We start from the raw sequence: 12,086 nt of genomic DNA on the forward strand, positions 1-12,086 counted from the left end.
AAAAAAAAAAAAAAGACTCTCCCCGCATTGGAAATGCTATCGCCTGACTCCCTGAGGGCCACGACATGGTCTATAGTTGTCATTCAGCTATGCGTGTGTATACGTGTGTGAGTGTGTGTGTGTGTGTGTGTGTGTGTGTGTGTAGTGTGTTCAAGTGTGCGCACATGCACACAGAGGCCAGAGGTCAGCTTTGGGTGTTATTCCTCAGGCACCAGCACCTTTGTTATTGCTGTGGAAACAGTTTTTTACTGGCCTGGAGCTCACCAGTTAAGCCAGGCTGACAGGCCAGCGAGCCCCAGGGGTCTGCCTGCCTTTGCCTTCCCAGCACGAGGGTTACAAGTGCCACCACATTCAGCTTTTCCGCGCAGACTCTAAGGACCAAACAGGTCCTGGTGCTCGAAAGTGAGCCAGGTTTCCTGACTGAACCATCTTCCCCATCCCCGGACTGATTTTCTGTTGTTGTTGTTGTTTTGGAGACAGGGTTCTACTATGTAGCCTAGGTTGCCCTCCAGGTCCTCTGGCATCAGCCTCCTGAGTACCGAGGCGACGTGTGTGCTTCACTACACCTGGAATTAGTCCTGCGTTCAGGGTCTAAAGTTGCTCAGCTCTTTGTTTCTGGGTCATAGTCCACTCTTTCTTGATACCTAGAGCCAGGGATGACTCGCCTGCCTGGAGCCCCTCACTCACCTCTGTGGCTGGGGGACCTGGGGTTTCACAGTCAGGGAGGTAGTGTTCACAGGCCCGGAAGGCAGCCTGAGGGTCTGCAATTAACAGCAGCTCCTGGACGTCTCCCTGCACGGAGGAAAAGGAGTCATAGGATGATCCTGGCCCATGCTCCCCAGCATTTCTCTGCCCCTTCCTGCCATAGAGCCTCAGCTTCCCACCCAGAGCACCCTAAGGAGGGGAAACCTGTAGCCCCTCCACCTGTAACTCACCAAATCCATGACACCACAGGACAAAACACACCCAATGTGACAGTTAAGCTTGCCAACTTTTAAAATTACACTGATTTATTTAAAGTATGTATGCACACATGCACAAGTGTGCCAGGAAGCTCGCATGTGGAGGTGAGAGGAGACAGCGAGTTCTCTCCTTCCACCACACAAATCTCGGGTTTGAACTCAGGCCCACAGGCTTGGTGGCAAGCACCTTTACTGACTGAGCCATGCCCTGGATGCTGGATCCCTGGATCCATGGGCCCCTGCATCATGTGCTGGTCTCAGCGACCTGTCCCAGCGCTTACTCAAGCAGGGACCAAGTATACGTCACATGGTGACCTGATCGCTTGTTGATTTACTAATGGTCTAGTGTATGGTGCTGCCTTCCCTCAGCTCTGTGGGGCTAGGTGGAAGCTGGGCTCTCTCCTTCTCTGTTCTCTTCTAGTTTAGGCTGAAGACAAAGCTCCCCAGCCTCTGCCTCAGTTTCCCCTGCCACTGAACTCCATACCTCAAAAGTCTCCTCCCTGCTGTCCTGGGTTCCCATCATGGTAAGTCCATCTGTGCGGATAAGCCGAGGTCCCTGACCAGACACGGGCGGCTGAGGTTCACAGTCAGTCACCAGGGTCAGTTTGTCACCACTCATGCTGACCGCCACACGGTGCCACCTGCAAGGGGAATGAGTCTCGGTGCACGGATTTCCGCAGGTACCCTTTCCCCTTTCCCATACTCACCTGCCATCCATGAGGTTGACCTGCTTGGGGAAGGGCCTGAAGGAGTCGCCAAGGAGACCCAGAGCTGGCCCCAGTGTCAGCCCCAGCTGCCTGATGCCCTTCTCATCGTAAATGGACAGAAGGACAGACTGATTGGCTGGCTGGCCCCGCACAGTGAACAGCACCGAAAAGTCCTCAGGAAATTGCCCATCTTTGCCGGCAGAGAAGGGGGCAGTTAGACCACCAGGGAGACTTCACCCTTCCAGGATGGCCCCACCCCAGCCTTCCTGCCCTGACTCACCTGGAAAGAGCTGCCACGTGGGGACACTGAGCAGGCTGGACTTGTCCACCTGGAATGCTCGGTCGCCATGTGGAGTTCTCTGGGGACACATGCCAGGCCCCTCAGCAACCCCAGCTTGGTTCCTGTGCACCCCCAAGGCTTTCAGAACATCCACAGGCTCCACTGTAGAGAGATGGCAGGGTGAGGAGGCGTGGTCAGAACTGGCCCAGGAGTCAGACCTGACCACATGGCCCCCAGTCCTGAGAGCTACTCAGAAGGCTGAGGCAGGAGGACCTCCACCTGGTCTGCCAGAGTGTTCAAGGTCACACTGAGCAACTTAACAAGACTTTGTCTGAAAGTTGGGATGGAAACAAACAAAACTCTCAACTCCAAAAGACTTAGTCAGAGTTTGGGGGCTCCCTCCTCCCCCAAGCCCAGGGAGCAACAGGCAGCCTGGGACCAGCAGCACTTCCCCCACAATCCCACAGATGTCACCGCTACATCAGTCTATTGACTCTGTTTTTTTTTTTTTCTCCTAAGTTTTTGGTGAGAAAAAAAAAAAAAAAAAAAGCTGACCTAGTTCTATGATGAATCAAAGGTTCCTGGCCGGATCCCCAGAACCAAGCCTTCCCCTTCTCCCTTCGCCCCCACACTGGCTCCTTGGGCAGTTTCCCGGCACGGAGCCCCCTTGCTAGGGAAAACCCGCAGGAGGAAAAAGGATGTGTTTGTGGGGGTGCACTCTTCTTAGACTCCATAGCCTCCTACCTTGGATCCCCTGCCCTCTTCCTCCTATTCTCCCGTCTAACTCCCCCTGGCATCCTCCATCCGGGTCCCTCATCTAACTTCTGCTCTGTCCTCTTCCTTTATCTTTCCCTGTTCCTCCGTCTCACCTGGGACCAGTTTTATCATCTTCCCATCTCCTCCTTCTGATAACCCTCCCCCTCTCTCATCCCAGAAAAGAAAGAATTGGTCTGGCCCAAAAGGCCCCTAATCCAAGCCATCCTCGCAGCCCCGCCCAGGCAGCTTGAACACTCTTAACTGGATCCACATGGCTTGGGTAGGGCGGGTAAGGGCTTCCCCTGGGCCCAAAGCCCCTGGCCTGTCCCCTCCCCTAGCAAACTGTCCCACTAACCCCCTGACCCAGACTCTTGGCAGGAGCCAGGTTCTGAGGAATCTGCCATGACCTCACTCCAGGGTGGCTCAGCTGACTTCATCACTGAAAACTGAGTTGGGGGATCAGACCTGGGGAGGAAGGGACCTGGATGAAGACCTCCATCCCAACCCCCCCCCTTTGCCTCCCAAACTCTGCGGAGTTCTGTTCCCATCCCTGCGCCCTTGTCCCTGCCCGTTCTACCTTCTCTTTGTCCCACTAGCCATGGCTCAATTCTGAACCAATCAACAATCAATCTTGCTTTCTTGGTACTCTGTCCTCTCTTTCTCTCTCTCCCTCTCCCCCTCTCCCATCTGTAATTGTCTCTTCAGTGGCCAGGCTGTCATTAAGAGGTATTTGGATTATAGCCCCCCTGGGGCTCAATTTGGGCTCTCAGGCTCTGCTAACCACAAGGGTCATTCCCCAGTGGACCATTCCAGCTGTCCCCTCTAGACTGAGAGCCCCTGGGAAGATTTAGATCCACAACATCCTCCAGTAGAGCACTCTGCCCAGCTCAGTTTGTTTTTGTTTTCGAGATCCTACCTTAAACCAGGCGGGCCTTGAACTCCCGACCCTCTGTTGCTCACCTCCACAGCGCTAAGATGACAGACACACACTGCCATACCCATTTATACAGCGCGAAGATGGAACACAGGGATTTGTGTGTGCTAGATGAGTGCTCTACCAGCTGAGCCGTATCCTAGCACAAACTCCAATTCCTATGCAGTAGGAAAAGAGGATCTCCCCTTGGTCACTGCGAACTCCCATTTCAAAAGTCCTTACGGCCATCTAACCGGAATCACTCTTGCTTCAATCTCCAGTCCTCGCTGCAGTGACCTTTCAGCAGCTAACTGCCCTTTCCCTCGCATGGCTCCGTGACAAGGAGGCACACAAGAGCCATTGAGCCTGTGGGGCTAGCAGGAGGGGTCAGAAGCCTCCCAGCCCTCCCCCACATACACACCCCTCTCCCTGCCTTGGTCAAGGAGTCTAAGGAGGCCTGGTAGAGTGTAAGATGTGGAGGGAGGCAGAGAGGGAGCAGGCTGGATCGTGGGTGGAATTCCCCAAAAATTCATGCATGAAAATTTTTGCAAACATGGGACTTGCCACTGGTTGAGGTATAAGCAGTTAATTAGATAAAAAGGTTTAAGGACTTGATGAGATGGCTTAGCAGGGGAAGGTACTCGCTGCCAGGCCTGATGGCCTGAATTTGATCCCAGGAACCCACATGGTGGAAGGAGAGACAGCTCTCTCCTTCAAGTTGTCTGACCTCCACATGTGTACTGTGGCATGCACGTACATACACACACACACACACACACACACACACACACAACTAATGTAAAAAAGAAAGTTCTAAACCTGATGCCATTGTTCGGCATGAGTGGGGGCCCTGGCAGCAAGATTTCCACACCATATACCCCACAAGCCAGACTTGCCACCGGAGATGGAGCCATTAACCCCAAGGAGATTTCTCCCACGCCATGCAGGGGAAAAGCTGACCAAATTATTGAGTGGGCGGCTGGCTATGGAAGATGACAGCATTCGCCTGTGGACCGTGGGGAAGCATGTGTGAGAATCTGAAAACACAGGAGTGATCTTCTGTCCGGGTGGCAGATGGGGTTGCCTGGGTGTGGCCTGCGTTGCACATTCCTGGAGTCCCAGGGGTCTTGTATTCTGAGGTCACATGACCCCGAGGTTGTGAGAGCGTGAGAATGGGGCATAGGCCAACACGGGGTTCTCCTCGTGGGCAGGAACCTCCTAATACTGAGCGGAAATTAGGAACGTGGGGTCTGTGTATGCCGGTGGCCTCTGAGGGACAGAATGCATCTTCCTTACTTCTGGGAGATGATCTAGATCATAGAAGCCCTGGTCATCCATCACTTGGAGAATCATCGTGTCCTCTGACCATTGCCACACGCAGAACCCCAAGAGGCGTGGTTGGGGCTCCAGGCCAGATGCTCACAGCTGGGCATGCGTCAACGATGACTCACCCGTCCCTTAGCCCTGGGGACCCTCTTGGGGACCCTGAGAAATTCTTCAGCAAAAATCACCCCCAGGATCTTGCAGCTGGGGTGCGTTGCAACTTCCACTTGACCACCCCCCCCCGCAGGCACTTAACCCCACTTCGTCCCTCGCGGCACCCGCCTCGCCCCTCGCTGCCGCCCTCCCGAGGGCCCTGTCCATGGTGCTGATGTTGTGCTCTAGGGAGAAGGGTGGGGGAGGGGAGGTGGGGGAGGGGAACCAATTTCGGGCAAAGACGTGCAAAAGGGTCAGAAAGATGGCTGAGATAGGGTGCTTGCCGCCAAGCCTAATGACCAGGGACCCACACGGTGGAAGGAGACCTGACCCTCAAAAGTATCATCTCAGCTACACACACTCTGTGGTACAAGTGTGCATACACACATACACACACAGAGATAGATGATAGATAGATGATAGATGATAGATGATAGATAGATAGATAGATAGATAGATAGATAGATAGATAGATAGATAGATAGATAAAGATAATTTTAAATAGAGTTCCTGATATGCCTACTCCATTCACCGCCAGCCTCAGAATCAGGAATCATCCCATGGTTTAGGGGTGAAACCTGGTAGAGACAGTGCTTGCCTAGCATGCTGGTGGCCCTGGCGTCCATCCCCAGCACTGCATGACCTGCCATCCCAGCATCTGGAGGATAGAGGCAGAAGGATTGGAAGTTCAAGGCTACAGCCTGGGCTACATGAGTCCCTATTTCATGTAACAGACGGGGGAAGGGGGGAGGACGGGGACGGGACGGTTACAGCGCCAGGGCCACGCTGAACTCTCACATCTGACTGCACACTCTCCCAGGGACTGCCCTGTCACCCACATTTACACAATCCCAGTCAACCCTCACCCCCAAGTGCACACAAACCTCTGTAAATTACAGTGTTTTTTTTTTTTAAAGGCAAGCTCTCATATAGCTCGACCTGGCCTCAACTTCCTAGTCCTGGGGTACATATGTACCATTATGCTGGATTTTATTGGTACCGAGGATGGACCCCAGAACTTAGTACATGCTAGAAAAGCTGTCTACCAACTGAGCTACAGCCCTATGCTCCACCGACCCACCCCGTTCCTCTTTAGAGTCTGGGTCTGCTTATGCAGCCAAAGATGCCCTTGAATTCAGGTAGCCCAGACTAGTCTTGAACCAGCAATCCATCTGACTTTTCCTCTGGAGTGTTGGGATTGCACCACGCCCGCAGCATTCATCTTCACACGCCAGCTCGTAAACACAGACACACGTTTCCTGGCAACAGCCCCCTCCCCAGTGTCACATAACACACATCAGCGAGAACTAGACCCTAGGGTCTCCATATCACCATGGCACCCGTTACGAACGATCTCTCCCTTGCACACACGTCTTGGGGTCTCCCTTGCACCCCCAAATGTCATTTCAGCCCTTCGTCCCGCCTCACCAGCCAGCGTCCAGGACACGAGCTGCAGGGAGGCCAGGAGCAGGCAGAGGCCGGCCCGAAGCTGGTTCAGTCTCCGGCCGTTTCTCATCCCAGCGGGGCCCCAGTGCGCCTAGGCCAAGGGGGATGTGGACTGGGCTGCGGAGGGGCAGCCACTCTGGGCACCCTGAGGCTGTGAGGATCTGCAGGAGACTGCCTGAGACCCCGCCCTGGCCGCGCCCTGCACTCTAGCGCCCTGGCAGGGCGGGGCCCGGGCGGCAGGCGGGGGAGACCCACAGCCGCACGGAAAAAGTTTGCGAAGTGGGCGCCACACGCTGATTGGCTGGCTGAGATCTGTGGCCCTTCTTGCCGGACTCCACTACTTGAAAGATGGGTCACGCCCACCAGCCCTAGACTCCCGGAGTGGGGGCGGGGGAGTCCCAGAGTAATGCTAAATCTTCGCCTTTGGCGGGCTCTTTGCCTGGTTCTCTCAAAGGCTGTTTCAGCGCGATCAAACCTTCAACCTCAGAGCTAGCGAGTTAGCTCAGTAGGGAGCAGCACTTGCCACTAAGACTAATAATGATCTCTGTCCGGAAATCCACATAATGGAGAGAACTGACTCTCAAGAGCTGTCCTCTGACTTCCACACTCTCACACCCTGGACACAAAAAATTAAAGCACCTAAACTAAAGACGTAAAGGCGCACACCTTTAATCCCAGCACTTGGGAGGTAGAAGACAGGTGGAGTTCTGTGAGTTCGAGGTCAGCCTGGTCTACAGAGTGAGTACCAAGACAGCCAGAGCTGCCTCAGAAAATATATAAATAAAAGCAGCCTTCAGCCTCCCCTCAGACCTAACTCTTTCTGTCTCAAGGCCGGCAAAGGAAGGGGGAGATCCCAGCATCACCCCAAAGCCTGTTCTTCGGGACCCCAGTTCTTCCATAATCCTCACCTCAGATCCCCAAACTGTACTAGCTACTCTCTACCCCTCCACTAGTCCACATGCACCTTGGAATTTGGAGTTGGATGCCTGGTACCATCCTTAAACTCTCACCGTGGATTCCAAACACATCTAGCCTTCCATCCAACTTCCGTGTACATCCATGTGTTTGTGTGTGCATGGGGTGGGGGTGTGCACACGTAGACACAGTATCTGGAGATCGGACAGACGCTGGCCGTCTTTCTCTGACATCTTCCATCTTTACCTTTTGTGGCAAGGTCTCTCATCAAACCTGGAGTTCTCCAGTTTGGCTAGGCTGGGCTGGCCACTGACCACCGTGGGTCCTCTGTCTCTCCCTCCACAGGGATTGCTCCAGGCTGATGCACTCCGGTTTTTCTATGGGTGCTGGGGATCTGAATTCAGATCCCTGGATTCAGGTCCTCACGCTTATACAGCAAACACTTGAGACTGAGCCATCTCTCCCCCTCAAACTCTATTTTTCTTTCCACTTTATGGAGTGGGGATGGAACCCAGTGCTTCTTCTTATTATATGAACAGTCTGCCACTGAGCCCCACCCCAGGCTGTCCCACAAGCTTTTAATCCCCAAAGAAAGAAATTGGCTTCTAGCCCTCCATTCCTTCTGCCTCACCCTGAGATCATTCAAGGGAGACACCCACCCCAGTCCTAAACCTTCATCAAATGAGACTTCCCAGGGTACCCAACCCCATCCTGTTCTCAGCTGACTGGCTCAGACAGGCAGGAGTCAGGGGAATTCGCCCAGGGAAAAACCTAAGAGATGAGCCTGTTTCCAAGTGCCACTCACAGGGAACTGGGAGGTGCCAGACCAGAGAGCTCACTCCCAGCCTGGGTTCCTCAGACAAAGAGTCTCTGTCCCTGGGGAGAGGGGGTGGGGCCCTGTGTGGCTGGAAGAGATGGGGTTCCCTACTGAAGAGCCAGCCTTTTCCAAATAAAAGGTCATCACGAGTCCCTAGCCCTGGCCACCTTGCTAGGAAGTTCTTCAGGTAGTCTAACTTTTTTCAGCATTTATTTATTCTTCGTGTATGCATGTTCTATGTCACAACTCTCCAGGATAGTTAAAAGACAGTTTGGGGGAGTCAGTTGTCCCTTCTTCTACCATGCAAGTCCCTGGAACTCAGGTCCACTGGGCTTAACAGCAGAAACCTTTATCCACTGAGACACCCGGCTACCCCTTGTCTCACTTCTTGACATCCAACTGACTTTCTGAGGGGAGGAGATGCTGGGACAAAAGCCAGGCCTTGTGCACAAGTTGTGTCTGCACTTGCTCTGACTGACTTCTGTCAGTGAAGACTTCCAGGAACTCTCTTTCTCTTCCCCAGCAATGAGACCTTTCCCGTGCAGCGATAGTGAGAGAGAGAGAGCAGTCACTCACTCTGTAGCTCACTGACACACCGTAAGAAAGCTTCTAGACTCACTTCTAAGCCAAGCCGCGGGGGTATGAACTGTGATCCTCGCACCTGAGAGGCCGAGAGTCTCAGTTTCCAATCACCTGGGCTACAGAGGGGGACCATGTCTCCAAAACCACAAAAAGTTGGGGAGCTGGTGAGAGGGCCACAGGGAGAAGATGCTTGTTGTCAGGAACCCACAAGGTAGAGGAAGAGTGCCCCACACCTGCCTACTGACCTCCAAGTGCCTGCCATGGCATGTGGGCACTCACACTCACAAATAGATAAATGTAGTTTTTAAAAAGGAAAATGACCAGATATAGTGACTGAAGAATGAGTGTGTGTGTTAGAGTACTACTCAGCGGTAAAAAATAATGACATTTTGAATTTTGCATGCAAATGGATGGAAATAGAGAACACTATCCTGAGTGAGGTAACCCAGACCCAAAAAAATGAGTATGGTATGTACTCACCCATTAGTGGACTCTAGCCATAAACAAAGGACATTGAGCCTATATAGTTCACAAGCCTAGAGAAGCCAAATAACAAGGTGAACCCAAAGAAAAACATATATAGATCCTCCTGGAAATTGGAAGCAAAGATGATTTCTGGGCAAAAGTTGGGAGCATGGGAGTGGGGGTAGAGGTGAGGGTGGGTTGGGGGAAGGGGAGGGGAGGGGGGAGAGAGAAGGGAGAAAGGAAAGACTGAAGAGAGTTTGGGGGAGTGGGAAGGTGGAGATGGAGGAAGGGCGGATATAGGAGCAGGGAAGAAGATATCTACATTAAGGGAGCCATTTTAGGGTTGGCAAGAGACTTGGCTCTAGAGGGGTTCCCAGGTGTCCACGGGGTTGTACACAGCTAGGTCCCTGGACAGCAGAACAGAGCAGAGGGTACCTGAACTGGCCTTGCCCCACTATCACACTGATGATTATCTCAAATATCACCATAGAATCTTCGTCCAGCCACACATGGAGATAGAGACAGAGACCCTCATCAGAGCAACGGACTGAGCCCCCAAGGTCCAGTTGAAGAGCAGAAGGAAGGAGAAGATAAGCAAGGAAGTCTGGACCGCGAGGGGTTGGTCCACCCACTGAGACAGTGTGCCTTTTCTAATGGGAGCTCACCAAATCCAGCTGGACCGGGACTGAATGAGCATGCGACCAAACCGGACTCTGAATGTGGCTGACAATGGGGCTGATTGAGAAGCCATTGATAAAGGCACTGGGACTTGTTTCTACTACATGTTCTGGCTTTTTTGGGACCCTAGTCTATTTGGATGCAAAGCTTCCTAGGCCTGGATGTATGGGGTAAGGCCTTGGACTTCCCACAGGGCAGGGTTCCCTGCCCTCTCTTAAGGAGGGAGGGGGAGGGAGGAGGGGAGTGGGGGAGCAGGAGGGGAATGGGAGGCGGGGAGGAAGTATTAATTTTTGAATGGAAAAATAAAATAAAATAAATAATAAAATTAATGAGTGTGTGTGCACTATTAGGGCTGGGCCTTGAGCTGATTCTCCATTTATGTATGTATGTTTGTATGTATGTACATAAGCATTTGTAGTTGAGACCACCCAGCCTAAAGGAAAACAGCCACTGAGCATGGTGATTAAAGGCGCACACCTTTAATCCCAGGACACAGGAGACAGAGGCTGGTGGATTTCTGAGAGTTTGGGACCAGTCTAATATCAATTTCAGGACAACCAGGGCTACATAGACCCTGTCTCAAAGAAAAAGAAAAAGAAGGAAGGAGGGAGGAAGGAAGAAAGGAAGGAAGGGAGGGAGGGAGGGAGGGAGGAAGGAAGGAAGGAAGGAAGGAAGGAAGGAAGGAAGGAAAAGAAAACAACCATTCTATACTCTATGTCTTAAGAAATTTCCTTTCGCCGGGCAGTGGTAGCGCACACCTTTAATGCTAGCACTCAGGAGGCAGAGGCTTACAAATCTCTGAGTTCAAGGCCAGCCTGGTCTACAGAGTGAGTTCCAGGACAGGTAAGACTACACACAGAAATCCTGTTTTGAACAACAAAATTTTTTTAAAAAATTAAAAAACAAACAAGTAAATAAGCAAAAATCCCAGACTATTCATCCTCTTGCCTCAGTTTCCCAAGCCAGTGCTGGAATTACAGGCCCTTTAAGAGGAGGCATCTGCTAGATGAGAGTTAGAGCTGCTGAGTTTGACAGAGGCTGCAGCTGCTGTCCAGGGTCAGCCTCTGCCAAGTCCTCCCTGGACCTCTGGGCTCTGTAGGGGATCCGGCGACTGGGGCTTAGGAGAGAGAGGTTAGCTGAAGCTGTAGGTCCTGTGGGGTGGGGGAGGGGCCGTGCAGGTGACGTCACAGGTTCCTGAGAGGATCAGCATGGCCTCCAAGCCTCGGACTGTGCTCATCTCTGGCTGTTCTTCGGGGATTGGCCTTGAACTCGCTGTTCAGCTGGCTCATGACCCCAGACAACGTTACCAGGGTAAGGACTAGCTCCCTAGAGCCACAGTTTCTAGTACTATCTCTATTATCCCACCCTCCTGAGTGTAGGAAAGACCCTGGACACAGAGGGAGGCCTCTATTACACTCACTTACGTAACTCTGTCATCTCATATGTTTCTTTTTCTTTAAGATTTATTTATTTGTATTTTATGTGTATGGGTGTTTTGCCTGCATGTGTATCTGTGCTCCACAGAGGCCAGAGAGGGTGCTAAATATCCTGGAACTGGAGTTAGAGAAAGCTATGAGCCACCCTGTGGGTGCTGAGAACTAAACCCGGGTCCTCTGGAAAAGCAGCCAGAGCTCATAACCTCTGAGCCATCTCCCCAGCCCCTCACATGTATTCTTGAGTACTGGATAACAGATAGGAAATGTTATGAAGAAACTGTGTGTGTGCATGTGTGTGCGTGCATGTGTGTGCACATGTGCGCATGTGTGTGTGTGTGTGTGTCATGTTGTGTGTGCGTGCATATGTGTGTATATGTGTGTATGCATAAGATGTAGACCAATTGGTAGTGTGTTTGCCAAGAATGCATAAAGCCGTGGGTTCTATGCCCAGCTGTAGTAGCACACACCCACCCCGTGGTCAGTCACAGCAGTCAAGAAGTGAACAGGAGAAGCCGGGCGGTGGTGGCGCACGCCTTTAATCCCAGCACTTGAGAGGCAGAGGCAGGCGGATCTTTGTGAGTTCGAGACCAGCCTGGTCTACAAGAGCTAGTTCCAGGACAGGCTCCAAAACCACAAAGAAACCCTGTCTCGAA

The 12,086-nt window shown here is 52.4% G+C and overlaps 2 protein-coding genes across 3 annotated transcripts in view; one reads left to right on the forward strand and one right to left on the reverse strand.

Moving 5' to 3' along the window:
* Col5a3 (collagen type V alpha 3 chain) overlaps positions 1–6,758 on the reverse strand; it is a 48,160-nt gene extending 41,402 nt beyond the window's left edge. For both annotated transcript variants that reach the window (XM_013346312.2, XM_026779362.1), the window contains exons 1-5: positions 6,523–6,758; positions 1,950–2,111; positions 1,670–1,859; positions 1,447–1,603; positions 688–792 (exon numbers count right to left, since the gene is read on the reverse strand). In XM_013346312.2, coding sequence (XP_013201766.1) covers positions 688–792; positions 1,447–1,603; positions 1,670–1,859; positions 1,950–2,111; positions 6,523–6,610 — 702 coding nt within the window. In that variant the 5' untranslated portion in view covers positions 6,611–6,758. The remainder of the gene's footprint in view (positions 1–687; positions 793–1,446; positions 1,604–1,669; positions 1,860–1,949; positions 2,112–6,522) is intronic.
* A 4,447-nt stretch (positions 6,759–11,205) lies between these two features.
* The window catches only part of Rdh8 (retinol dehydrogenase 8), a 7,404-nt gene continuing 6,523 nt past the window's right edge, over positions 11,206–12,086 (forward strand). The window contains exon 1 of the mRNA XM_005347440.1: positions 11,206–11,308. Within this exon, the coding sequence (XP_005347497.1) occupies positions 11,206–11,308 (103 nt within the window). The remainder of the gene's footprint in view (positions 11,309–12,086) is intronic.

The sequence above is a fragment of the Microtus ochrogaster genome, chromosome 5 (assembly GCF_000317375.1).
Source record: "Microtus ochrogaster isolate Prairie Vole_2 chromosome 5, MicOch1.0, whole genome shotgun sequence".
NCBI classification, from domain to species: Eukaryota; Metazoa; Chordata; class Mammalia; order Rodentia; family Cricetidae; genus Microtus; species Microtus ochrogaster.